Source organism: Athene cunicularia, assembly GCF_003259725.1.
Source record: "Athene cunicularia isolate RWA chromosome 2 unlocalized genomic scaffold, athCun1 chr2_part1, whole genome shotgun sequence".
NCBI classification, from domain to species: Eukaryota; Metazoa; Chordata; class Aves; order Strigiformes; family Strigidae; genus Athene; species Athene cunicularia.
In genome coordinates, this window is record NW_020799095.1 from 119,712,185 (window position 1) to 119,740,169 (window position 27,985).

Genomic DNA, 27,985 nt, shown 5'->3' on the forward strand with positions numbered 1-27,985 from the left:
AAAAACATACCTTGAAATAGATGTATCAACTCAGAAGTCTCATATCTTAATATACATTCTGTGTCATAAATGACATACAGCTGAAAGAAAAACTGAATACAAAATAGCTAATTTTATCTGAAAACTTTCTCTATGTTATTTTAAATACACTGATTACTTCTGGATATAATTTTGTCCAGGTGTAAAACAAAGGAGAAAATATTTTATAATCATTTTAAGTCCATGAGGGTGTTTTGCTTTTTACTGTTTCCTATGTGACTGGAGCTTTACATGTATGGACAACTAAGTTGCACTACTAGACTCTCTTTAGATTTACTGTACCTTTATGGGCTTTTTTTTCCCTCCTACTGTTGAGATATGGGATAAAGGCGACTCAGTACCTCCAATAAAAGCAGAACCTAAAAACTTCATTTTTGATAACGAGATGCACAGTTTGTATATATCCATTCACTCCACTGCATTAGTACACAATGGGAGTGTCATGACTTGCCCAACCATCTAATTTCAGTAGGTAAGTTGTTAATAGGGGTGATTAATTCATTATGCAGTTTGAAAACAAAAGGAAGAAAAAAAAACCCACACTAATGCCTAAATGCCTGCACAAATGCCTAACTGGGGAGAGGGTACAAAGTAATTCCATCTGGTCTGTATACATGAGTGCAGAACACTCAAATACACATGGCCTTATAATTTTTAACCTCGGATTTATAAAAAACACTTTCGAGCTGGCTTGCAAAAAATCAAAATAAAAAAATCAAAACATTTTTACTGATAAATTTTATTATTGGAATTATTTTAGAAAAAAGTCATCAAGAAATGAGTTTCCACCGCTCAGTACACACTGGTGCAATGAAACAAACAAAAGAAAAAAATCCCCAAAGAAAATGCACAGTGATGTATTTAACAAGGAATAGATTGATGGAACCAAAGAAGCAGAAGCCTTCTTCTAATCGATATATTAGAAACATAAAAATCTCTTGGAAAGGACCTCTGAAGATGGTCATGTGCTCCACTACCCTCCCTGCCCCTCAAAGTAGGACCAAATTTAAGGCTGGATCTGACTTTGGAGTTACCAGGTTCCTCAATTCAGTTTTGAAAATCTCCAAGGATGGAGATTTTACAACCTCTTCCAGCAATCTGTCCCAGGGTTTGATAGTTTCTTTTTAGCTGTAATTTTAAAATGTACATTAAAGAATTTATATGATATTTTGATATTAAAGTTGACAAAGTAATTAAGCTAATACAGAGTGCTCATACCAACAGGAAGTGGATAATGCATTACTTATATTAGTCATAGTCATTTGGCTAAATGAATGCTTCTAATAGCCTAATACTAGAAGAAAGGGCCACAATTTTTTTTTAATAATATTTTTGACAACTAAAGGCTACTAGAAAAGCAAAAGCCAGGAGTTTGATTAAAACCCAGTATTACTAATATACCTGTCTAATCAGACCCATTACAGGTGCAGAACTGTGACTAAGTAGATTGTTGACTATAGTATATGTCATATAAGTGACTAAAGTTGTTTATCATCTTATGTAGTACATAGAATAAGAGACACAAACAAATCAAGATACAACAAACTTACAAGTAAATACTATACAGAGTATTTCTCAGCTAATGGAAGTGATTTATTCTCTATGCTCCAGTGAAGGCTCATGAGCACCAAACTTTTAACTCATAACACATCATCCTTCATGATTCACATCTAAAATAAGAGTTCCCTAGATCAGATGAATCACACAGTCACTTAAATAATCTAAATGAACTAGAACTTGTGCTTATCAGCATATATTCAACTTTTCCCATCACTTCAAATTACTGTTAGTACTAAGGACATTGTGCAGCCTCATGGTCCTTATCTCCTTTAGCAAGTATCCTTTTTTTAGCACACACCAAAGTGAATCCAAGAAAAATGATGTGCTGATTTTGCAACTACCAGATTACATCTAGGTCTCTTGTCATCAAGGTATCAAAGCCAGTTCTTCATCTATTGGCCCAGTGACCCAAATTCAGATTGCTCTGCAGGTAGAATTGTATTTGCTTGTCATTATTTGCTCTCATACATCAGTGCTTGAAGTAAAGCCTTATCCAAATAAAAGCCTTACCCTTTTCATAATGATAGTGAAATTTAAAAAATATTGGCAAATTATTTCACAGTACATAGGAGGGGTTATATTATTTAGAAAACTTCACATTATTCAGTATCCTTGTTCATGTATGCAAAGCTGCATGAAAGCTAAGCCAAAATTTCTAATTTGGGTTATAACGACATGACTGGTTTTGTCTCAGACTTTTCCATCAATTTTCATCACAAGGAACTGCAAGCACTTTCAGTACAGTCATCCTGCCTTCTTACAACTAAAGAAAATGTTATTATGCACATTTATGCCTATCTAGCTAGCATGCACGGTAACTGTACGAACTTGTGTGTGTGTGTATGTGCACAAACAGTTAACACATGCAAGTTCACCATCTATGTTGAATGCAGGGAACTTCTCAATTTTCCTATGTGTTTTCCAGATTTAGAAAAACCTAGGTTTGGATTGTTCCTGTAAAACACAGATCACAGATAATTCAGGTCACATCTCATGACTACAGGCAGTGAAGACAAATACAACTACAGTTTGATGAATTAGCAAGAATAATACCAGAACTACCAACCTGAAGATCATGGCATATCAGTTTGCCACTACAAAGCACACAAGACATCTAGGAATGGCCCACTTCTGCATCACAGGGCTTTGCTCAGGAGAGGAGTATGGGAAAGCCAAAATGTAATTACAGGCCAAAGCAGAAACAGAATCTATAAAATTAAATTCCTGTTTACAAGCCTGGTAGGGTTTGTTGTTGTTGTTTGGGGTTTGCTTTACTGATAGCATTCTAACTACATAGAGCCCTTCAAGCAAGTCCAGACATGACGCAATTTCAATTGTCAGTGTTGTACAAGAGCATCACACTCATCTTGAAGTGCTCTGGATTCCAATTAGCGTCTCTCACCGCAGACACAGATTACAGCAGCACACTTCAAACACAACCAAAGCCACACCAGTAACAGCACCTGTCTGTCTGTACCTAATCATAACTATTGACAACTTGACAAGTAGCAGACTCTAATAAACTAGGTCACAGAGAAAGCAGGGATCAGGCCCTTTAAGTCTTGAAGTTAAGGCCAGTGTTAGACATGAAAATTAAATATTTCATTCTTTTCCAAACACTTTCTCATACTGGCATTAAATTTACCCAATATAGTTAAGTAGATGTAAAAGGATACAACTAGTCTGGAGAGAAGTGAAGCAGTAGAAAGGTGCTTTCTATTTTGCACAGTTCATTTGCTTTCCCACCCAGCTATGTAAGTTACACTGCTACAAAACACTTTGTGTACTTCACTAACAACCTTATATTCTCTACCACACCAGGGTAGTTAAGGCAAACAAAGCCTAACCCTCCTTGAGTACTCCTTTTATTGAAGGACAGTGGAAAAACACTGCAACAAGTTGAAAAATACTTGTATTTTTACCATTGTGTAGAAGTAAAAAAAAAAAAAAATTAAGGCAATCGGGCAAGATTATAAAATTATACAGTAAATTAAACCTATATTAAATTAGTAAGTTTTTAAATTATTATTCTTTTGGAACAAGGACTATTTTAGACATACATGGAGTCAAACAACAAGCAGAAAAGAGAAAGAAATTATCTGTAGACAGCATTATGAAGACTTCATACAGAAAAAGGGTTTCTGCCCCCACCAGGGAAAAACAAGCTTCAGAAGTTACTAGAATTGTAAACCTGAATCAGTAAAGGACATAAAGGGCTTATTGTAGTCAATAGGAACAACACTAAAGCATTGCCTGCATGTGTTCATAAGCATAGAATCTCACGAATGGAAACACTAAAAGCAAATGGAAACACGGCAGCATTGTCACTCAAATTGTTTGTTTTTAGAGCGTTACTGAAACCTCTAATTTGCTGCTAGTACTATCACTAGCTTCAGTCTCAGTTTGCCCAATTTTTTAAGTGACAGCTCTTCAAGTAACTATATGCATGCTACTTCTAGGGATGGCAGCAAAATACAGCTTCAAAACACATGAAGTGTTATGGAATAAACAGTAGGTATTACATCAGTTGAAAATACAGAATCTATGCGGTTTATGCCGACATCAAGTGCAATTTAACTACTCGGGTTTTACCTACAAAGTAGCCATTTCTAAGTCAGTTTACCACACAAGAAGTTTGCTGTATATTATACATGTTGCTGTAACTAGCACTGTAACTTTTTCACCAGACAACAGTGAATTAATAGTATAACAGTGTATTCTGGGAGACAAATCATATTTAGGTTAGATGAAGTTAGTTAAAACTGTTTGGCTTCAGATCATTTCACAATCCTTTCAGAATTAAGTCTCCAACCCTTAGTAAAGTTTTTTTGGGGGGACTGCTAATAGAATTAAAAAATTATGGGCAGTAATGAAGCGCAAATATTGTCATGCATGTAACCTGACAAAAATCACTGGACTACCTTGTGTTACTGTATGAAGGTGTAATACAAATGACAGTAAACTTTGGAGCAGTTCAAACTTTATAATTTTGTTTAAATGGTCAGCACAATATTCTCCCATTAATAGAAAACAAACCCCAAAACAACCTTATCCTGTACAGTCACCAAATCACCAGTTTTGCAATTATGTTCTAGCTATGCCAGGGCAACAGGAGTTGTAGGATATTCTGAGAATTGACACTAACTGGTTGTTTCTACTAAAATGTTGTTATAGAGCACTTCATTGAAACAGACCTTTCTTGCCCATCCAATAATCTACTAAAAGCATTAGTTTTGTGATGGTTGAATGTTGCTGAATTTGACAATTTAAGCAAGTGTAAACCCCCACATAATTTGAGAAGTTCAGTGTCCAATTAATGAGAGAATAGTACCAGTCTACTACCTGAACAGCAAATTAAAAATGCTTTAGAAGGGAACATCTAGGACAGATACGTACCTTTTTCACTTTCTCTGAAAGTTTAAACAAGTACAGTAGCTACATGTCTTCACAGAAGTTAGCAAAACATCTCCATGTTTGAAAATGTTTTGATCCTTCAAAGACATATTAAGACCAAACATAAGCAATCTACAAGGCACTGCATCATCAGAGACAGATGAAAACCATCCCAATATTTTTATATCAGTTTTCTCACTACACCTACAGTTCACTATGGAACTCAATATATTATTGTTTTATATATATACATTTGATAAAAGAAAAAAAAAACAAACAAACAACAAAAATCAGATTAAAAAAATCCAGATTTGGAGGGAGGCAGCCTGTAAGGTTGTATTTCAAGACACAAGCTAGCAAATTCTCACATTTCTCCAGATTAATTTTAATGTATTATCTTTACTTTTAAGAAAAAAAAAAATGAAAACGTAAAAGTTGATGTAAACCTGCACTTTTAAATGAAAAGCTATATACAAGCTATAAGGATCTTACAGCTATATAAGATCCTTGATACTCTATCAAGGTAGGTAAAATATAGCATACATATCAAGACAGATATACACTAAAATCAACCCAGATTAATGCATGATCTAAGCAAGATTCATTAACCATCTTTAATATGTATCTACATTTTAGAGTACTGTGGAGACCAAAACCAAGAAATAAAGCTCTATGACAAAAATAAGCTGACCATCCAGCAGGACTCCTTTCCAGAGACCAAATCTTGCAATACTACTTTGTAAATATAAGAATTAAGTAAATGCTTTATCTTGTGACAAACTCCTAACAGTGACAGGACCCTTTACTCAAAATCAAGCGAGGTGCATTAATAGCTGCCCTGAAACACACAGAAAGCCATCTGACCACAAAAACAGTATGGAATTGGCTTATGCAAACATGACCCCAAATTTTCCAATTAGATCTTTGGTTTACTCCAAAGAAAGCTCTGAGATATTAAACATGAGGTGCAGGGAGGGATGCTCCAGACTGGGCTGACGTAAGACAACTCTTGCCATATTCACACAGGTACATCCAACACTGGATAAAAACTTCAGATGGATTCACTTTTCAGAAACCATTCAGGGAGACCTAAACTTACTATATTGCATGCTACAGTCACTAAAGTAAGGACACTTCTGGATGAAATGAGAATTCATATCAACATCCAAATGGTAAGCCTTTTAATGTTCACTTTCAAAAAGTGTTGCACAGAAATGAGTTTAAAAAAAAAAAACAACATAAAGTAGCTGATGAGGAAAGTACAGAAGCAGATGACATGTTTAGATGAGCATACAAACTATTCAAAGCAGTTTTTACGGAAAAGAATCACAAACCTTTCTATATAGCATTCCCTAGTAGTACCTGAGATACTGGAATACATGAGTAATGTCCACATATTATTTAGTCTGTTCCTAAAGAAAGGAAGCTAACAGAAGGAACTTTCAGAATTACAAACATACATAGTGATGTACCATACCAGGTGTATTCTTCACCTGCAAGACTTCAGAATCTCTTGTCAGGTGCTGTATGAGGTCTACTTTACTTAGTTTACTAGGTTTTCTGAAAAATTATTGCAAAGGCCAAAAGAAACCTATTACCTCTGTTCATGAGGTGGGCTATCAATCCTCTGAATTGTAAAGTTTGACTGGACCAGCAGTTTTTCTTAGTATAGCATATCCCAACAAACTCTGATACTGGTTTTTCATACAAGATGTTGATCTTCCAGTTGCATCGTGACCATAGTTGCATTGCATTTGCCCTCTTCCACTTTTGAAGAACTCTTGTCATTTAAGAATTACAGCTTGGTGCAATTACTAATGTCCTCTTAAAATAAACCCAAAATAACTAACACAGCACACCACCAGCCACCGATTCTACCAGAATCTTCAGAAATATACCAAATTTAACCTTCAACAACTGGTTGTTGCCCCATTTCTCCCTCCCACCCCACTTTGTGAGGATAGTTTATGTCTGTATGACATCCTCATTGTTATTCAAAACAATCTGCAGGAGCATTTGGAAGATCATTCCCCACACAGGATTGTCTGGACTGTTACTTGCTTAAGGAAACCAAAGTCACCTGTTATTCCAGCATGATGCTTAAGACAGAAGTAACTGCTTGGGGCATATGACAGCGCACAGATACACAAGGGATTAAAAGAGTTTAGTACAAAACTCAGTGTGATAAAACATGTATTAGTGCAAGGTGATGCCCCAATTTACTTTTTCCCCCATAAACTCAAATCCTTATGCAAATCAAGACTTCAGGTTCAATATACTGTAAACCATCGGGAGATTGGGTGCTTTATCAGCCTTTGTGACTTGATTACTTTGTGATGTATACTTCCTATACTGCTGCTTTCACAGTACTAATCTTCAACAAATTGTCTACACCAAATAAAAGCGTACTTTATTTCGTGCATGTGCAATCTAGCTATCAATGTTTTCTGCAGACGTATGAACAGTTTAGAGAGTAAGAGAGAAATAGCCAAGAGCTCTTCATCCTTCATCACCAGTCAGAATGACAGCTGCTACACACTTTACTGACCCAGTGCAAACCATAAATTGAGACCAAACCATCAAATTTCATCCGTTTTGAACAACCTTCAGAGGAATGGGTGAGATGAGGAACAGCAAGGTTTTGTCTTGAAAACCTCCTACCACAGTGCAAGAGTTCTGTTCTTTAAGCACACAATAGACAAATGAGATCTGTATCTGAGACATCAGTCTCAAGTGTTTTCTGTATTAGAAGACGACTGTACCACATTTGGCTTGCTATCTAATCTCAAGAACATTTGATTTGTAGTATGATTGCCTTCCTTTCAGAAAATAACTGTGCATTTTCTGAGCAGCTTCACTGAATCTGTAACTCTGTAATGAATTAATGTTTGACAAGGTTGGTCTGATAAAAACTTAACCAAAAATACCCAGAGCAATGCTAGCAGGCTTGCTATTTCAAAAAAAAAAAAAAACAAAAAAAAACAAAAAACAATGAACAAATGAGAAACTAATAAAAAAAAAATCTGGGGTGCAGAAACTCAAGGCATTTAAATGGAGAGGTCAGATTACTCAGAGGCTTTGGAACAACTTCAGAATTTTTAATGGAAAACAGTTACTACAAATAGGAGAACCCCTGCCATAAATTGTCATAGGCAGACGAGACCTCCAGCTCTCAGGCTTCACATAACTCAGCTTCTGCATAAAACAAGGTTTCTACTACTTTATGCTGAAAAGTCTAAAGACACAAATCAGGTTTCAGCCATCACCTTCCAAGCCCCAGCTGCGCAATCCTTTCCATTTCTTGCACTAGCTCTGAAACTCTATGCAGCAAGCTGATTCAATTTGCTAATTGAAAAGATTTTAATTTTTTCTTCTCAAGTCAGTGTCCTACCAGTTTAACATGCTAAATCATCTCAGTGCAGACTCAGACAAATAAAGCTAGCTGAAAGGCAGGAATGTAAATCATGGAGCTGGAAAGGAAGGAGGAGCATAAATTCTTCCTTTTCATAGGCTGTAAACCAAGAGAAGACACTGAATAGCAGGAACCCTGCTTGATTTTGTCTTTTAAGGATAAAAATGCCCTGGAGAACTGCATTAACACCATCCAGATAATTATCCAGAGAAAGGGCCCAGAACATCCATCTGAACAGATTTAACCCCGACCTATTTGGCTGAAAGCACTCCAAAAGGCTCCAAGAGAATAGGTTCCCACCTGAACACAAGAGTCAACTTTTAAGGTCTTATCATGAAGACTTTAAATACCAAAAGACAGACCAGCATGAGGGAAGCAACTGTGGTCAGTGTTACAGGATTTCAGATTGTAACATCTTTCTGCAAGGTTATCATTATGGTTTTCAGTTCTTCACTGGATTCCTACTCCAGAAAAGTAGTCTCTTGTAAGCAGCTCTTTCACCAGAAATCAAGAGAAACAGGTCACTTCAAAAGATAAAGTTGCATTTGCAGATAGCATGTATGTCAACTGAAGTGTGTTAAATACAATCTAACCTAGTAACACTGACACACACCTCAAGAGCTCCAGTGGAGTATTATACTGAATTAGATTGTGGACAGAGGCTTATAAATCTGATCTCTATGCTGATATCATACACTGCATGATCAATTGATTTTGTATTTAGTTTTTTGTGGTTTAAATACAAAATTATCGGAATGAAACCCATACAGGTTTCTAAGGAAGCCACTTCATGGAACTGTGAAGTTGCTGAAAGTGCGCTTACTTTGTAATGTAAAAACCTCTTGCTTCAAGTAGCTCCAGAGAGAATTTCTTAAGTTGATTCAATGGCTCAAAACCCCTCAAACACTACTTTCAAAAGTACTTAAAATCTGGAAGAAAAAAATTATGGTAAGTGAACAGATTTCCTGTATTGCTACTATCAGTAAAATGAAATAAAAGCAGTGGCTAACTATTTTCAAATTTGTATTTCTGAATTATATTTTAATATAGTAAAAGAAGGCTCATCATATTTCTACTCTTTCAATGTTATTAAGGTATTTTAAAACCTGATGGTTTGGTAAGTTCATAGAAGTCCTGGAAACAACAGGCCAGCAAGTACCTGGCACACAACCCAAACCCCAAGTCTCTCTTTCTACCCTGCTGTGTAGCTGCAGCTGAAGATGGAGTATCACTAAGGCAGCTTAACTCCCCTTACCCAGTTCAACACTCAACTGTTCAGGTACCAATCCTGAGATGAAATCCAAAGCTGTATTAAGTGGATTAAAAGTAACTGGTTTTAAATGAAAGTTCATTCAAATCTATTTTTTTAGAACAATCAGAATTTGTGAGTGTGCAAGCATAACATAATGCTGAATTGCTTTACCAGAGGCAAAAACTATACAGGCTTCCCCCCAACAAAGCTAGAAGTTACGTGGCTGCACTATTGCAAAGCTTTTAGTATCAACAGGACATGTTGTAAGAAATGGGAGTGCCACAGGTGGGTTTTTTCCCCCATACGTTTATAAAACATCACTTTTTAATATGTATTTAAACAGACAAAAAAACCACTCACCAAGAACAGGACTGGAAAGTCTTATCATCAATTATATTTAAACATTTCCTGACAGACATTTGTTTAATCTGTTCTTTAAAATTTAATTACTGACATGGGAATTTTATGGTCTCCTTAGACAGTAACTTTAAAACCTGAGATGCAAACTATATTTTGTCAGACTTTAAAATAAAACAATAATTAAAATTCAAACATCCAGAACAGTATTTATAATACTTCAAATTTTAAATTTAAAAATTTAATTTTTCACAAAAAAAAAGTTTTCAGGTATGTAGAAAGTGCCTTTTCCAAAGCTACTTTTTCCAAAACTGAAGCCACCACCTCTTGAATAAAGAATTGTACAAAACTGAAAGCAATTATTGATATGAGGCAGTAGAAGTTTCATTTAATAGTCCTTACTATATGCTATCAAAGTAACAGAAACTCTCTTCCCACCACTGCAAGCAAACAAGAATCCTGCATCTGAAACTCCCCATTCAATATTGGAAGCACTTGGCAAAGAACCACAATAAGGAACTATCTATGAGAAATGAAAGCATTAGTGATTTTTTTTTTTAAGAAACTATTTCATTCAGCTGTTAGAACAGATACCCTCTGGAGAAAAGAGGAAACACCTCACTATTATCCAAATTCCTCCCTTTATATCCATCACAGGATTTTGGAATTACTGACAATCTGTCTCAGGAATAGCTCAATGTAAGGAACAGTGCTTCTGCACTCCACCATGAAAAGGTCCACACGTATTTCCATTCAAGGGTAGTAATCTATTTTAAAACAAGAATTTATTGTGTTATAGTATAAAGACGCTAAACACAAAACAAAGTGTTTAACAACATGAACATTGACACAAAATAAAAGCAAGATCGTTTCAAGCCAATTCTGTAACCATTTCATGTGAGAAATTCCAAGTGAAAGAAGTTACATACACAGGCTCACCCTACAGAAAGGATGGCACCACCTTCATCTAATTCAAGCCCTATTCCAGGACATCATAACATTGTCAGAATAGTTGCATTATTTTGAGGGCTTGAGTGGTATACAGGCTTTGTCTTGGCCCTCTGTATATAGGTGAACTTACCCACAGATCTACAAGAGAACGAATGGAGGCATTTCTACTGTAAACTAAAAGACCTGAGGTACATTCTCTTCTAATCTACTTTGCAATTTTTGATCTAAGTATATTATTGGGGTGGGTTATTAAAGAGCAGCATAAATTCCATTATTTAACTTCACTGTAGTCCATGTGATAGCATAAGTCAATAAAACATATAATTCTTTGCACTACAACACCCATCTTCAAAATACATACAGTATGTCATAAAGCTTCTCTGAAACCATGTACTGTAGTATGGCAAGCCACCATATGAAGAGATACATGAATCCGAGAAGACGTACTTGAACCATTTCTTCAGAGACATTACCTTGTGTCACAATAAGGTCTCTTTCCTGTGGACTATTTGATAGGAACCATTACGTGAACCATTCATACATGAATTTCCCAAAGATGCGTCAATTGTTTCAGTCAATACAGAGCAGTTAACATGAACATACAGATTATCAGATTACTGCTCTTTCTTATGAACCATTTCCAAAAATAACCAGTTTAACTCACAACAATATAATTTTGCTAAACAAAAAGTCAGGAGCAGAACTATTTCATTTGATTAAAATTATTATTTTTGGCTCTTAAAAGAAACTGAATTCTATGTTTTAAAGGCTCACTGTGAAAATATATACACGCATCAAATTTATATCCAAAGCTAGATTTTACCATTGAGTTTTAAAGGCCAAGAGATATTTTCAATACAGTAGAAAAAATAGCAGTTCCTGAAGTATATTGTAGCCTCACTCCACTGGCAGTATTCCTAAGTCAGTCGCTGTACAAAATACGTCTCTGAAGCAAATCCATCTGAACTCTATCCACCCTGAGTTAAGCATCTATACTTTAAAATGTTTTAAACATTAGGTAACAGAGAAGTATGTACAAGGCTATAAAACTTGTCAGTTATACAGCAGTAAGAAAAAAAAAAAATCAGTATTTTCAGCCAATTTTCTATTTGTTATTGTAGTTATTCATTCTGGGTTGTGTTTGGGGGGTTTTTTTGGCTTTTGTTTGTTTTTAAATCAAGTATTTACTTGATTTAGACATTCATGCATTAATCGCTTGAATTTTTTTAAAATTTTTTTTTTTTTGGAGTGCAACAGTAAGGCAACAGTAAAAAAAAGCTATAGAAATTTTGCATATGTGTAAAGGTATTAAGTTTATAAAAGTGCTTCCTAAAAAGACAACCTAATTGCAGTATCAAAATATTACAGAGTGGTGAGAACAACTATCATTTCAATAAATGTTGCTCCATAGAAAAATGTCAATCTGATTTTAGGCTTTTTCCCCTTTTTTGGTGAAGTAAAAGCCTGGAAAAAAATTGGTATGGCTGCGTGGGACAAGCAAGTTAAGAAAATATACTTTAGTCTAAACTTAAATAAGAAGGTCCACACTTTTTTGTCAAAACATTAAGCCTCTGTCAAAAATGTATTTTTTTTTCTTTTTATAGTACAGGATTAAAAGACAAGATGATGCTTACAAGATAAAGAAATAATTTACATGAAAATATCTTCTGACAAAGCTTTTCAATCAAAATATTGTTTTGTAACATTCAAACATGACATACAACAACAAAAGAAACAGTGAATGCAAACAAAAAATGTTATATGGATTGCTTTCAAACACATAAATAAACGAAATCTTGGTGTAGGCAGTAGGGCTCATGCTGATGGCTAGCAGGAAATAACAGTGTGCAATCTATTTGGAAAAAGCTCTTAAGTACAAATTACAGGCCCAATTACGGACTGCAGCAAGTTCAGTTATATCACTGCCATCCTCTCCTATGTCCAAAATAAATTCTTGATTAAATCACTCATACCCTAAATTACTCATACCTTTGCTTCAGAGATATGAATAACTATGTACAAAAGTAGTTTTATTTCACCATAGGGATAACATTGTACCTCTCTGCCAATGTCACTTGAAAAACCTTCCATGTCAAAACAATTTGACAGCAGATAAACAATTTAATAAATATGCAATGATCTTATTACAGTCCTTCAGCTAAGCATGTTAACTCATGCTGCTAGTTTGGTGATCACAGTGCATAGAATCCAAATATAAAAGAATGGGGAGGTTTTTAAGGTAATGGTAGATCCCTTGCTTATAATCCATATATATCCGAAACTTTCATAAGCTCTGTCATGCATCAATCTTTTCTTGTGGCAGGAGCAAAACCTTTCCCTGGTACAATGTCCATTGCCGGCAATGGATGCACCAAAACCGCCAAGGAGCTCAGTGTTATTGCACAATATATGAAGACCTGGAATTCTTCCAAAAGCTTAAAATAAAAATAATGGAATTATTCTGACATTTCTGGACACCTGCATTAATACTGTATGACTAATAAAAGCATGTCAGTTGCATGGACTGAACCAGCGATCAACATGCGCCCAGAATGCACACTAGTAAAAATGCAGTCAAAGGAAGTAGTCTTCATTGCCTATAGGTCACTTCCAGTCAAAGGTTAAAGTTCAAAGACTGAATGATCAAAGTGCTCATTTTCTCAGTAGGACTATCTTCTGCTACGAGGATCACAAAATGGTGGCATCAACATGTGTCATCTTTAAAATAAAAGAAGAGCATTTATGGAAAAACATATAAACATTCTAAGTCCAATTTAGCAAGGTGCTGTATGCAGAAACAATTCTTAGCATAGACAGTAACATGCTGTGGAAATACACTGGCTGAATAATTCTGCAGTTTTCTTCAATAATGACTCAGAGGAAAAAGAAAAGAATATCAAACACAAAACTTTCAAAGTACATGTACACCCCCAAACACATTAGTATTAGCAAATATTGCATTAAGAGGACAGTAATTCCCACACTTGATACTCAGAAAGCCACTCATCAGAAAAATGAAAGACCAAATATGCTTAACATTTTGTTCCCCTGATGTACAGCAGGTCCAGAACAATTATCAAATTGAGAAATCCTTTTGTAAGGAATAGATTGCAATAAAACTGGCAGAATGGGCTTCTCCTGATGTACTCTCAACCCTTGTTGTGGGTAAATGTATATTCATTTATTTGTCAAGAATTAACACAGACTAGAGCTGACAGAATTATGCAAAAAAAAAAAAAAAAGGTTACTACCACAATTCAAAAAATCTTAAACCTGAAAATAACTTGCATTCACTAAATTTTATATACAGTGATTGGACAGAATATATTACAAAAAAGCATATTCTATGCCAACCTTTTCTGCATTATGCTGAATATTAAAGCAAGTATTTGTGAAAGCTCTTCCTTTTAAGCTTTCTATTCCACACATCAACCTGCAGTATATTTGCACCTGGTAACAGTAAATATTAAGCTTGTTAATAGAAAGCAAGCTTACTGTCTATTTATTTTTATTGCATTTGCTTGTAACCTTGCACACCTAGAAAATGTAGCCTCATAAATAGCATTTTTACTGTTTACAGATTTAGTATGTATAAAGCAGCAGCAAGCAATTCTGAGTTCTCACCAGAAAACATTATGTCATCAATACTATTACATGTAAAAACCTCTTCATTTGATAGCAGGGTTCACACAAAAAAGATTGGACAAGGATACAAGAAAGACAGAAGGGGTATTTAAACTGTGTACTAGAAGTTTAGCCCAAATACTAGAGCAAAAGCTTCCTTCTTAAAAAAACAAACAAACCAACCAAAATGAAATGCAAAGTCAGTAAGGAGGTGCTAGTTGAAAACAAACACCATTACCCTCTTTCTTCACAAAAATCTGCCTCCTGACAACAGCAAAGCCAGGCAACAGCTTTATGAAATTAATTTCAGCCTGGATGCCCCAAAAAACTGTATCTGGAAGACCCCCTTTAACACAACATGATCAATTCTCAGATTGAAATTCAACATGAAATTCAATGTACTGTTGAAGCAGATGTTGGGTAGGGCAGAGAATCTAAAAAATATTTTTAATTATCAAAGATCAGGAGTTTTGAAACAGGGCCTGTGAGGACTTTAGTTTGTAGCAAACAATTCTCCCTAATTTTGCTTATGGAGTAAGTTACTTTTTTGGGGCAGGGATGAAATGAGAGATTAAAAGCTCTGTAATAAGCTAAATGCACAGATACACATGTTTATATGTTAGAATATATCTCAAAGTGCCACTTTATCCCTCTGTGTTCATATCTGTTTGCTTTATATAAGCTTTAAACCATGCACTATTTGCTCCCAGCTAAATAAATCCCAGGCACTTACTGGGAAAAAAATATTCTTTCAAATGCATATATTAAAAGTTTCAAAACACACGGATTCAATTTGAAATTAACCAGTCCAATGGCTAGCTGACAACTGAAGGGGCAGAACCACTCTGCATCTCCCTCCACATGTTATACTATTAGCACTGGCATTTATTTCACCCAGAGGTTACCCTTGGACAGCTGTTTTTCTTTCTTGGTGGGGATTGGGTTTTTTCCCCCTTAGTTTACCCAGCCCAAAGTGGTTCAACCACAAGATTAGATATGTGACACTGTAGTTGAAGCAGCAGAAGAAAACGAAGATGACAGAACCACCTTTTCCAAGGGCTTGTACATCTTTTCAGGTGTACATAACGTTGAAGACAGTTTGTTGGTTTTGTTTTTTGTTTTTTTTCCAGGGAGAAGTGGTTAAAATTAGCAGGTAGGCTACACTTCCCATTTTAGTGTAATACATAACCTCTTCAAACCCATTAAGAAAACACTGAAAATTTAAAGATCATGCTTTAGCAGTCTTTTTTTTATGCCCACAGAAGAGAAAAAATTATTTGTAACAGAGAAGCAGCAACTGACACACAAAACTTGAAGGAAAAACCCTCTAGCGTTTAAGACAATTTTTGTCCAGTGGACATCAGGCATGTTTTATTTTTTAATGCAAGAATCTAAAGGTGGGGAAGAAAAGACCAATGAACTTTTAATCATTACGTCCTTTGTACTTAGTACTCAAAAAGGAAGTTAAAAACCAAATAAAAATATTATGAAGCAAAACAGTATGAGTTATTTAAATGAACTGACTTGCTTTCTCTTGCTTCAGGTTGGTTTTCTAGGTTGCTCTGAATTTGGGGAGGGAGTTAGGGTTTTCTGACTTTCAGAAAATAGACACTGCATAGTTACTTTGAAGTAATTAATTGGCTTGTTCAGTGGACTGTAAGCAGCTCGATGGTTTTGAGTCACAATTATATACCAACTTTCAGAGTCAGATAACCCACATTTCTTTTCATACTCATTTGGTGTTTTGTTTAATTCAAAATGAATTTCATTAATAAGAAATCAAAGTCGTATCTGCAGACTGCTTTCCTTGATAGACTTCAATCCTGAATCAAAACAAGACTAATACAAATTTGAAGTAGACAGAATGTTAATTACGAGATAAAGCCAATAAATTAAACTTCACTAGTTTCTCTTTTAAAATAACTAGCAAGTAAAAATAGTTAATAAAAACTCTCCCAAAATTGCTAATAAAGAGGAAGCAAAACTAGAAATGGAGAAGCACCAAACACATTACAAGAGTGCAAAAACAGAAAGAGAAGAGAAAGTAACTACTGAATAATCTGGTGAAGATGAAAAACCCAGCCTTGCGGGCAACATGATTACTACTCTTGGAGTCAATTAAAACCAACATAATGTACAACCACACAACAAACAGTCCTGAGTTTCTTAAACACCTTTTAATCCCATGACATACAGCACTCCTCTTACTGTAACTGAAGTCACCTTGTTTTAGAGATACTAGTAGAGTGTTATGAGAAACAGAGTTTAATTCTGTTACATTACCATATATCAAAAATCAATGTGTTTCAGCAACTATTATGAAACTCTGAAGTATCTGTTGTTAAAGCATCCATAGACTTTTAAGAATCTAAGGGTGAAGACTTTGGCATCTGCCTCTCCAGTCATTAACTCCCACTGTATCAAAATACCTGGTCTCATTTCACATAGGGGACAGAACATGTTCTGAGCTGGGGAGGCAATGAAAAACTGAGGATGTCTTACGATGGAGCCTTCAGTGAAAGGTAGTGATGGGATCAACTCCTCCTGCATCACCTTAGCATACAGTACTACTTGTTCTAACACATCCCTTCCCAAAATACATGGGCTTCTGATAACCACCATTTGTACAGTATTTTCCTAGGGAAAGCAAATAAAAGTATTGGCCAACAAGAAAGGATAGAAGAAAAGCATAGCCTGTGTCTACACCTCCTCCTTTCTTTCCTCACCAATGGAGTGGGTAAGACAAACACACATACAGCCAACCCCAGATCTGCAAAGAGGATGACAAATGCTGAGGCAGAAGAAAGAAACCACAAAGCATAAAGCCAGACAGAGAGTACATGGAAAGAAACAAAAAAAAAGCACCACCCCAAACCAAAGCAACACAACAGCAGCACTGCAGACACTGTAATACTATACATAGCAATTTTAACATGGTATTTTTTCATGTATATGGAGAATCTTACTGCTATATTATTAACTATTAGTTCTTAAGAGCCTTTACATCAGCCAACTGTACCAACACCTACCAAATTCTGATTAACAGTGGAAATCTATTAAAACACATAGCTGTTTACAAGCATATAGGCATCTTAATCACAAAAAAAAAACAAAAAAAACCCTGAGCTTAGAGATAAACCTAGTTTCATTACAGACCTTCTCCAACCCTAAACTTAAGACTTGTCAAGGACTAAGACAGTTTACAAGAACTTTCACTGAAATTCCTACAAATCAAAACATAAATCTCTGCTGTTTAAATTTCCATCAGGAATTATTAAAATGTGATATAAAAAAATGACAGCAGGCTATCTCAGAAACAGGATTTTAGTAACTTTTTGAAATTTAAGAAGATAGTTTAAGGCTTTGAACAAGTTATCTTACTTTCCTACATTTTAATCGCCTTCAGTATGAAAAGAACTTCAAAACTCCTGGTCCTAGTTAAATACTTACCATGATACCACCATTTTGTTTTCTTTGGATTCTTGTTACACGTTCTTACATAAAATGAGTTATCTGGAGGTCGCCTCTGCAACAGAAAAGACCTACAAATAATCAAACAATCCTGACATTGTAATACATAAGCTATTTAATAAGCTTACGAAAGGCAGCATGCAAATGCAGTGAAAATGGGGTAACAGGCAAGGCTAGACCTTTGACAAAAAAAAAAATCTCTTAAGGATCCAGGTAACAATTCCTACTAGAGACAATCCAAACAAAACAAAAAAAAAATTAAAACCCAAATGAAATTCCTAATTCCTTTGCAGTCTGGAATCTAGTTCTGATATATTAGATTCATTTCACATCCATTAGTCTCAGGTGGGAGTAGGTGAAAAAAATGAACTTAAACATCTATATCTGATCAATACTTAATGTTCTTCAACTTTTTTCCTAAGTGTCACCATTATGCAAACCCAAAGTGTAGGAAAAAATACAAAGCCATTTTGGGGGGTTTTCTACCACATACACATGACTAAGACTAACTGGGATGTGACATAAATATGCATGTTTGGACAGCACAGATGTCAAGCTCTGACCACATCCAACTTTCACAGATACTCCACTGCAAAAGAAATGGTCGAGAGTAAAAGGGTAGTCTCTCTACAGAAAAAGTTTAAGGTATGTGCCACACATCTATGACCAAAAAAGCAGCTTAGCACCATTTACTGTTCTGAAATGAAAATGATCAAGATCACAAACAGTACAGCTGCAAAACCTTACAAACATCTGCACTAAAGACATCTTGATGTCATTTTGCACTGACTTTAGAGACAGAATCAATATACAAAGATTTGTCCTAAAGCATGAATGAACTTCACAATTAGTACAACTTGACAGGTTCCACTCATTCCTCTTTTCCAATAATGATATATGAGCAGGTTACCATAAAAAGTTACAAAGTATTTACTGTACTATTTATTTTGCAGTCCTAGCTTAGTATTTTCTCAGTAGTAGAAATGTAGATAGTTTTGCCTATTTTAGAATTTGAGAAATTAAAGTCTCAATTTGCAAAGTAGAAAACTATTAACTTCTACTTATTCTACTCTAACAGTGCTAAAAAAGCTCATACCTTTTCTTTGCAGCTGGAAAGCATGCTAATAATGCTAAGACAAACAGATTGCACTGAGAGAGCTGGAGACCAGTCTTCTGTTAGAATGGATAAACAGATATGACCATTGCTATAAACATGAGGATGAACAGGAATATTGTCTCCAGTAAACATGACCTAAAAAAGAAAGAACAAATGTATTTGTAATTCATTGTCTACAATTTAAATAAAACTGTATAGCTTTTGGGAAAACAATAAATCTTATTTAAAGAAGTGGATCTGCCATTTTCACTTACATTAAAGAATATACTTTATCATGTTAGGTTCACTTTGGAAGCTATTGAGATAAAATAAAACAATGAAAGCCTAAACAGCTAGTGAAGATGAAGTTAAATGGTAAAATGTAGTGGGTTTTCCTATGAATATTTATATAGTACAGAAAAATGCAAAGGTAACAGTGTAAAAGACATCAAACTAAACTTTTTGTATCTCGCAGGCTCAGTCTGTCATGTCATATGGAATACAGTTGCCTAGTCAAAACATCATTTTTTAATTATTTCATAAGCCAAAATACAATGACATTCATAAATAAGTATCTCTATAACCTTGTAAACAATATAAATTAAGTTCTGGACAACTCATCCAGGTTCCAGCATAAAAAGCAAAATACATCAATCCTACAAAGTATTAAATAAAGGACTTGTACAACTGAAGTATGATATCATATAGGAAATATTTGTAGATCATTATTTCAAATGGCATATGGTTTTATTGACATGGATGAATATGGAAGAACGTTTAGAACCCAAATTCCTCTCCATAAAAGATATCACAGTCAAAAAATGGTTAGAAAATAAATTTTGACAACTATGGCTCTTACATCAAGTTTCTGTCAAATACATAGTTGGCTCAGGACCAAGTGAAATGGAGTAAAAGTGAAATCTTTGTAGCAGCATTATTCTCCTGAGCTCCTTATCCAACATAACACTGTCATCTTTTATGCAATGACATAATAAATTTCTACCACTTATAACCATAATACCCAGAAGCTTAAGTGCTTCCTAAGTTATACAGATATTTGTACATGTACAGATATGTACACAACACACCCACCTCATCACTGACTACAAGAAAGAAACAACACCCTCATCATATAGGAAACTGAAATTAGAGAGCTTAACATATTTGCCAAATGGCAGGTTTTTAAGGCAGCAGAAAAACTGGATGCAGAATGATCTTTCATAGGTCTTTAAACTGATATTTCTTAAGCACTGAAGGGCTTACCTTCATAATCCAGTAATGTGTTTCACTTCTATCTAATGTTTTCCTTTCATAGGAAAACCAGAACTAAGCATACTAGGTAAGTAAAAGTACGCACACTATGACAGACAACATACATTTAAAGGCAGAAAAAAAACAAGTGATTAATCAGCAGAAGTGTAGACTGTCAATTCACAGTAAGTAGATTTGAGGAAGAGAAATGACTCACAGGTCTGTAATACAGAATGAACTTACTACACAGCAGCCTTTTTTTAACAGAAATTCTAGCCATCAACAACCACCAAGTATACAGTACTTAAATTCTTAATTGTTTTCTGTGCTAAAAGTGAGTGTACATGTACGGATGTAATTTGCTGTTTTACAATAAATTGCACAGAGCCACACACACAGGTTGGGTAATGAGTACAAACTGTACCTACTTGAAACCAAACGGAAGTGGTTACTATCTTGTGGCTCACCTATGCAAACCTCATGAGGTGCAGAAGCACAGGTGGTCAGTTTGTTCCTTAAAACCTAAGACTGAAAAGTCAGCATTCTATTTTTTACCACAGTATCTAAAAATATGTAATGTTTATGGTTTAAATGTCTCTCACAGCTCAGTGCTTCAGTTTCAACACCAATGACAAAGTGTCAGAGATCACTCTTGGAACTTTGAGCTGAAACAGAGAGGACAAGAACTAAGGCATTCTTGCTTTTCTTCTCCCTTTTTCAGAAAAGCAGGGAGTGATAGCCAAACACTGCTCTTACCAGGCATGTTTTGTAATGTTTCCCTGAGGTAACAGACGGATAGATGTACAGAGCTCATTCTGCAGCCTACACTAGTATTGCTGCTGCTTCAGTTCTTTACATTGCGATGAAAGCATCACAGTATCTCACACCTCAATTATAACCACTAGATTTCCAGGCCTCTCATAAAGATGTCATGTACTTAAGAGAACCCCTACCACAAGCACAATATTTCTCCAGCTGCATTAACAATGGCAGCGGAGAAGATGCAAGAGGCTTAAAAACAAACTAGGGGGAAAAAACAAAAAAAGAAGTTGGAAACAAAGAGAGAGGACAAAGCAGCAGTTTGTTGCTTACTCTACATCTACACCAAAGGGAATCTTCCTGTTTTATCCTGTGTTGCTCCTTCATATAATATGAACATCAACCTCAAAGCCTCCAGTTTACACTGCTCTTTCATCTCCTGTGAAACCAAGTAGGCTGTCACAGCAATATACCTCACTGCAGAGTCATTTTTAAAAGAAAAGGTATCTGCACAAGGTCTTTGATACAAAGTACCTAAATATCACATTAGGATATGTGGATGATATTAACATTCAGCATGTGTCAGGCAGCTATAACTTAAAGGCAGCATTAAGCAACAAGGAGGAAAGCAGTTACCTGAGGCGAATCAAAAGGATACCGACTACTGAACTTAAATAGAAGCTGAAATTTCTCCCCTTCATATAGTGTTCCTGGAGCACCTTCCATGTCTACAATCCACCTAAGTAACAGGGGAAAAAAATGTTAGTGGACTGACAGATTATAATTTTACTCCCAGAGAACAGGACTAATCAAACCAACTACCAATCACAGCCAAATCTTCCAGACTCTCCATTAAGTATTGCAACAATCCTATATTTGAAAGAAACGAGCTTGTTATTTTAAGTACAGGCACTGATATAGTACTTAGTGCTGCAAATTATGCAAGTAATTATGACTTGAACTCAACACAGACCCATCAGTTCCAAATAAAATGACTGTTAATGTGAGACAAGGAAGCTGAAACAAGAGACCTGTTCTAAAGTTTACTCCTGCACAAAAACAGACTTGGAAGGTAACAAACTAATACACATTCTCTTTCATGTAATTTTGATTTTCTGTCAAGGAAATCATCAATAGAGTTTCTTAAAATAAAATCTGTATCCAAGGGGAAAGGGCAATGCTCCTCTTGCACTTACATCTGTGAAAAACTCAGAAATTAAATGGTACATAACCTGGCAGGTAATGGAACCAAAACTGGAAGAGTTAATAGTATAAAAAGGAAAAAGTCACAGAAAATAGAAAACAAAACCAAAAGAAGGGTGATTTACAACTGTTATAAAGATAACACCTCAACATATCACATGCTCTTTTTCTGCTGCTCCTGCTCCTTCCACCACAGTAACATTGAAGTAACTAACAGGTAGTTTCTAGGGTGTGTATTATTGTTGTTGGTTTTGGGTTGTGTTGTAGGTGTTTCTTTAATCCAGTCAAAACCACACGTTTTGCATATTTTTCAACACATACAGCAACACTCTGCTATCTAACTTCTGTCATTTTGAGTTTTTAATACCATCCTTTGTAGAATCACTTCCCCATTTTTGTCTTTCACTCGTGATTTGAGTTTTATACATTTGATCAAAATGATAATGTAAAGATTCATCAAGAGACTACAAAAATGCTTAAATAAAATTTATATCAGACTCAAGTGAGGCAGCTGAGATTTTCCAGAGTAGCAATGTGTTCAGAAAAGTCAAAATCTCCAGCTAACAGTCCTGATAATCCTATTCCTAAACTTTCCATCCTCCTGTCATATATACTCTCCCCATGTATTTAAGCTGTACACATTTTTTATCTTTTCCTCTATTACTTTTTTTTTTTTTTTAATTGCTTTTCTACTGAACTGCTAGCTGTCATACTCTTCAGGAAGAATGCATCTTCAACAGTACCATGGTGGTGGCTGTGCTAGTGTTCCATATTTTAATTTTGTGAACACTCCAATTTAGTCTACCTCCAGACCACTTATCTCTTCTTATGTCTTCTGCTTTCACATTTATACACCAATACTCTTCAGCTTTACTAGTCTTTGTGATTCAGAAACTCCACTTTCACGTTTTTAAAATAGTTTAATTTACCAAGTAGAACATAACTCTGCCTGGACATTGCTCCTTTTATGGTCAATGAATCACTAGAACCCATCTTCCATGTGTGCTTTACAGTTTAGCCATCTCAAATTTCTAATCCTTGTGTATTTAAAATAGATGATTGCTTAACATTTCAAATGACCCAGTTACATCGTAGGATCCAATTATTTTATTCAGCATCTTTCAAACTCAAGTTAGTATTGCTACACAAATCTTTACTGCACCAGTTCAAACTGCAACTTAATTAATGAACTCAGAATATGATACTTGGCACCAGAAACCCTCAAATGGAATAAAAAAATGTTACTTGTGACAGGAAACTTGTTAAACAGCATCAATTCCAAAATCTAGCATGACAGTAAACAGGAAGTTGTTATTAGCAAGGTATTGAAAAGTATAAAAATTGTACATAGAAAACAATAACGAGGTAGTACTCTGGGAACAGAGACATCCCAAGAAAAATGAAAATCCACAAACAGAAAAAAACCCCAACAGATTATTTTTTTTTCCTTTTCCATCTCTTCATCTGCTGTAAACCTTAACTTAGTAGTTGTTTTCTGTTTAATGAGTGGAAAACACTTGTAATATTAGAGTCCTTTTTTCAGAAAAATTTAAGTATTTTGCTTCCCAAAGAAAACCCAAAGTAAAACTAGAAACACAAGCTGTAATTCAGCAGTTCTACAGCAGTTTATTATTATTTGTACCAAATTCTGCAAAGTGCTATTTCAATTTGTTTTGGTCATATTCACCTACACAAAGTATCACAAAAGCCAGCATCACTTATACAGCAAAAGCAGTGTTTAACTCAGTATGTACAAGGCTCAGAAAAGCTTTATGTAAAATGGTCAAAGTGCCACCACCAAAAAAGCAGATGCGAAGCACCATTAGAAGTCAGCTGTGTTATGCTTATAAATTGATCCATCAATCAATAATATGATCCAGAACATACAGAGATTCATATTCTCAGAAATATTTACATCTGCTAAGATTTCTTCAATGTTTCTCTAAAATTAAACTAAGAAAAAATTAAAAGAAACATCAACACAGTCCAAATCTTTTGTATTTCAGTCAATTAAAAAAATAGTTTTAATTAATACCAGGAACAACCCCATACCATTTCAATGGACAGAACACAGAATATTGAACCACACTTCTCTTTCCATTTCACTGACCACAGAAAAAACTACAGCAGGGAGGAAAATACGAACAAATGTACTTGGATAACTTTGCTCTTTAAGAAGTTCCCTCCACTTGCTTTAGAGAAAGAAGGCAATGGAAATTAACAGCTACAAAATATACTCAACACAAATATTGCAGAAACTCTAAACCAGCTACACCATTATTCCAATAAATCTAGAAGGGTGTCCAGGTTAGTAGCTATGAAAAATTGTTAAATTATTTTATTCTAAAATATGCAGAAGCTTTTACCAATTGACATTTTGTTAGACAGTAAAATGCCTAATAAAAATTTAATTAATTCACTATTCAGTTCCTGCAATATGCTCATTAAGAGCAGCAATGTTTCACTCCCCAGACTAAAACCAAAAAAAATTCAGAAATACTGGGAATAAGTGGTAGAAGTGGCATACAAAGAACTTCTCATTACTTACTTTTCCGCTTTATAGCAAAAATAAAACAGTATATATACTTACTGTGTAATTGAATTTTGTACACTCTTTTCATTTAGAGTCATTCCCGGAGGTGGATCATTTTGTAATGCCAACAGTTCTTTTTGTAATCGTTTCTATAAAGAAATGGTATAGAATATTTGAAATATTAAATAAAGTTCAGTGATAAACATGCATACTCAACTACATCTCATCATTTATTGAAAAGTAAAAGGAATTTTATTTGAGAATTTAAATACAAAGTGGAATTGGAAAGTGAGGAAGAGAGAAGACTTCTCTCCTAGAAATAAAACTGAAAAGTCACAGGCAAAAAAACTTCACAGATTTTAAACAAATTTTTGGTAAAATGCAACGGAACTTATTTGCAACACTGCTAAGTGAAGAACTGTTGTGTTACAAAATACACAGAAGTATCCAGGATCTTGTCGTATTACAAAGATGTCAATCAGAGCTCTACACCTATCAGTGAACATTTCACATTCCCATGTTAGCATCAGATTTACAATTAAATCTCCAAGATTTCAGCAGCACAACTCTTCCTCCTCTAAGTAATTTAAGACACTTCTATGTGGCATCTGTGCAAGCCTTTGCCTGGTTCTAAGTCATCCCAGAGAACATAACACAAAACTAAAACAAGAATATGCGACTTGCAGAACACAAATTATTTTATAACTTCATAGTAACTGCATCTTAGAACTACAGGGTCGTAGTATTTAGAAAAGTGTTACGTCAATAGCTCAAGTAATCTTTCCCTATTTTGACAGGGATAAATCAGTAACTGCAACCAGCTGCTCACATAACTACCAGAACTGTTTCTTACAATCTATGGAGCAAGGGAAATGCAACTTCTGTGAAGTACTATCATTGGCACTGCTTTTAGAGTGTATTTTCTCCATATAAACAATTACAAAATATGTTTTTTCATTTCAAAACCATCTAGGTAATGGAAAGTCCAAGGCTTTCTTACTTCTTACTCTCCTTTTTCCTGGTAACAATTTTAAGGTCTACTACTACCTACCAGTTCACTTCCATTATTCTACTAGCAAAATGACCTTACACTCAAGATGAATCAAAATACTTGGTTTGGAGGCTTAATATCTAATTTTGATTCAACATTTCACTTTTTTTTTTTTTTTTAATTTTCCAAATGTTTCTGGTGCTTAGTAGAACTTAAAAAAATCCACAAGGAAAAATAAAGTGTTCATTTGTCAACATAGAAGCGATTTAACATCTCATTAATATCTTTAAAATAGGACAACAATAAATTCAGACACACAACTCCTAAAGAAAAGGTCTTCATACAGTCACAATTTACATTTTGTAATAACTTTGTCTCTATCAAGCCCTGAAAACTTGCTTTGGGCTTCTATTTTGAAAGTTCCTACCCTGAACCCAGATACACACTTTAAAAGTCTTCTTTGCAAGTGATTAACCAAATATGTTTTGAAGTGAAATGTCATGTCAGAAAATAATTTTAAAGGTTGCTACAGTTGGTGTACAGATATACTGAATACAGATAAACTGAAAAAACAGTGGTAGCATTTTCTTAAGAAAACTATATACACTGCCAACACAGTGAAAAACAGATAAGATTCCACGTTTTGCTTTCTGCACAGATTAGGAAAATTTCAGATTCTAAACACCATTTAACACCACTATTATGAATTAAACTGTAAAAGAACAAAGTTCCATAACCATTTTACAAATCCTTGAGTGGCAGAGATATTTTTAAGTCAATTCTCTTTCTGACACTTTCCAAGACCACCATCAAATAAACCTCATGGTAGTCAGCCTGTATGCGCTTTGTCACATAGATCATCATACAGAGAAATATTTTAAAAGTTCAGAGACTAGAACCTTATATGATAAGGGAAATTCAAATCCGTCTGCTTAAAGAAGAGATTTGGAAACATTAGTGTAATGGTTTAAACCCAGCCAGCAGCCAAACACTAGAAGCCGCTTGCTCATATTACCCCACTCCAGGGAATGGGGGAGAGAACTGGAATGAGTAAAGGTAAGGAGACTCATAAGTTGAGATAAAACCAATTTAGTAACTGAATGTCCTGGTTTCAGCTTGGATAGAGTTAATTTTTCTTCTTAGTAGCTAGAATAGTGCTGTGGTTTGGATTCAGTATGGGATTTAGTATGAGAAGAATGTTGATAGTACACTGATGTTTTCAGTTGTTGCTATGAGATCAAGGACTCTCCAAATCCCCATGTCCTGCCTGTGCGCAGGTGTACAAGAAGCTGTGAGGGAGCATGGCCAGAGCACTGGACCCAAACTGGCCAATTAAATATTCCACATCATGTAACATCATGCTCTGTATATAAAAGAAGAGCAGCCAGGAAGGAGTGGGGCCTCATTTTCAGGATAGTGATTGTGGGATCTCGGTATTTCAGGATTGCTAGCCAGAAACAGGATGGGTATCAGTCAGTGGGTGGTGAGCAATAGCATTGTGCATTACCCATTCATACTTTCTCTTACTGTTAACTGTTTTATTTCAATTATCAAACTGGTTTTAGCTCAACCTACATGTCTCCCTTTACATCTCCAATTAACACCCCCATCCCCTGGGCAGGGGAGTGAGCAAGTGCTCGCCTGGTGTTTGGCTGCCAGCTGTGTTCAAACCACAGCACTGAAATAAAGTAGAAGTAAAATAATAACAGTAATAATAGAAGATACAAACGAGTAACACACAACATCACTGCTCACCACTCGCTGACCAATACCCGTCCCATTCCTGGGCAGTGATTCCAGAGAAGTAAGAATCCTGAAACCACAATCCTGGAAGCGAGAGTCACCTTCCCAGCCAACCTTCATCTATATACTGAGCATGACATTAGATGATATGGAATATTCCACTGGCCAATTTGGGTCAGTTATTTTCGCTATGATCCCCCTCAGTTTCTTGTCTACCTGCACACTAGCAGGACATAAGAAGTTGAAGAGTCCTTGATTTCTTAGCAGCAACTAAAACCATCAGTGTATTATCAACATTCTCTCATATGAAATCCCATACTGAATCCAAAACAGCACTATTCTAGCTACTA

At 35.2% G+C, this 27,985-nt stretch overlaps 1 protein-coding gene across 1 annotated transcript; it reads right to left on the minus strand.

Moving 5' to 3' along the window:
• Positions 1–11,334: 11,334 nt before the first annotated feature.
• On the minus strand, positions 11,335–25,240 carry UBE2W (ubiquitin conjugating enzyme E2 W). Its single transcript, XM_026842298.1, has 5 exons — positions 24,959–25,240; positions 21,802–21,904; positions 19,156–19,311; positions 18,039–18,114; positions 11,335–13,682 (listed from the first exon to the last, which is right to left on the minus strand). Exons 1-5 carry the CDS (start codon positions 24,997–24,999, stop codon positions 13,669–13,671), a joined length of 390 nt encoding a protein of 129 aa, XP_026698099.1. The 5' UTR covers positions 25,000–25,240; the 3' UTR covers positions 11,335–13,668.
• Positions 25,241–27,985: the final 2,745 nt, after the last annotated feature.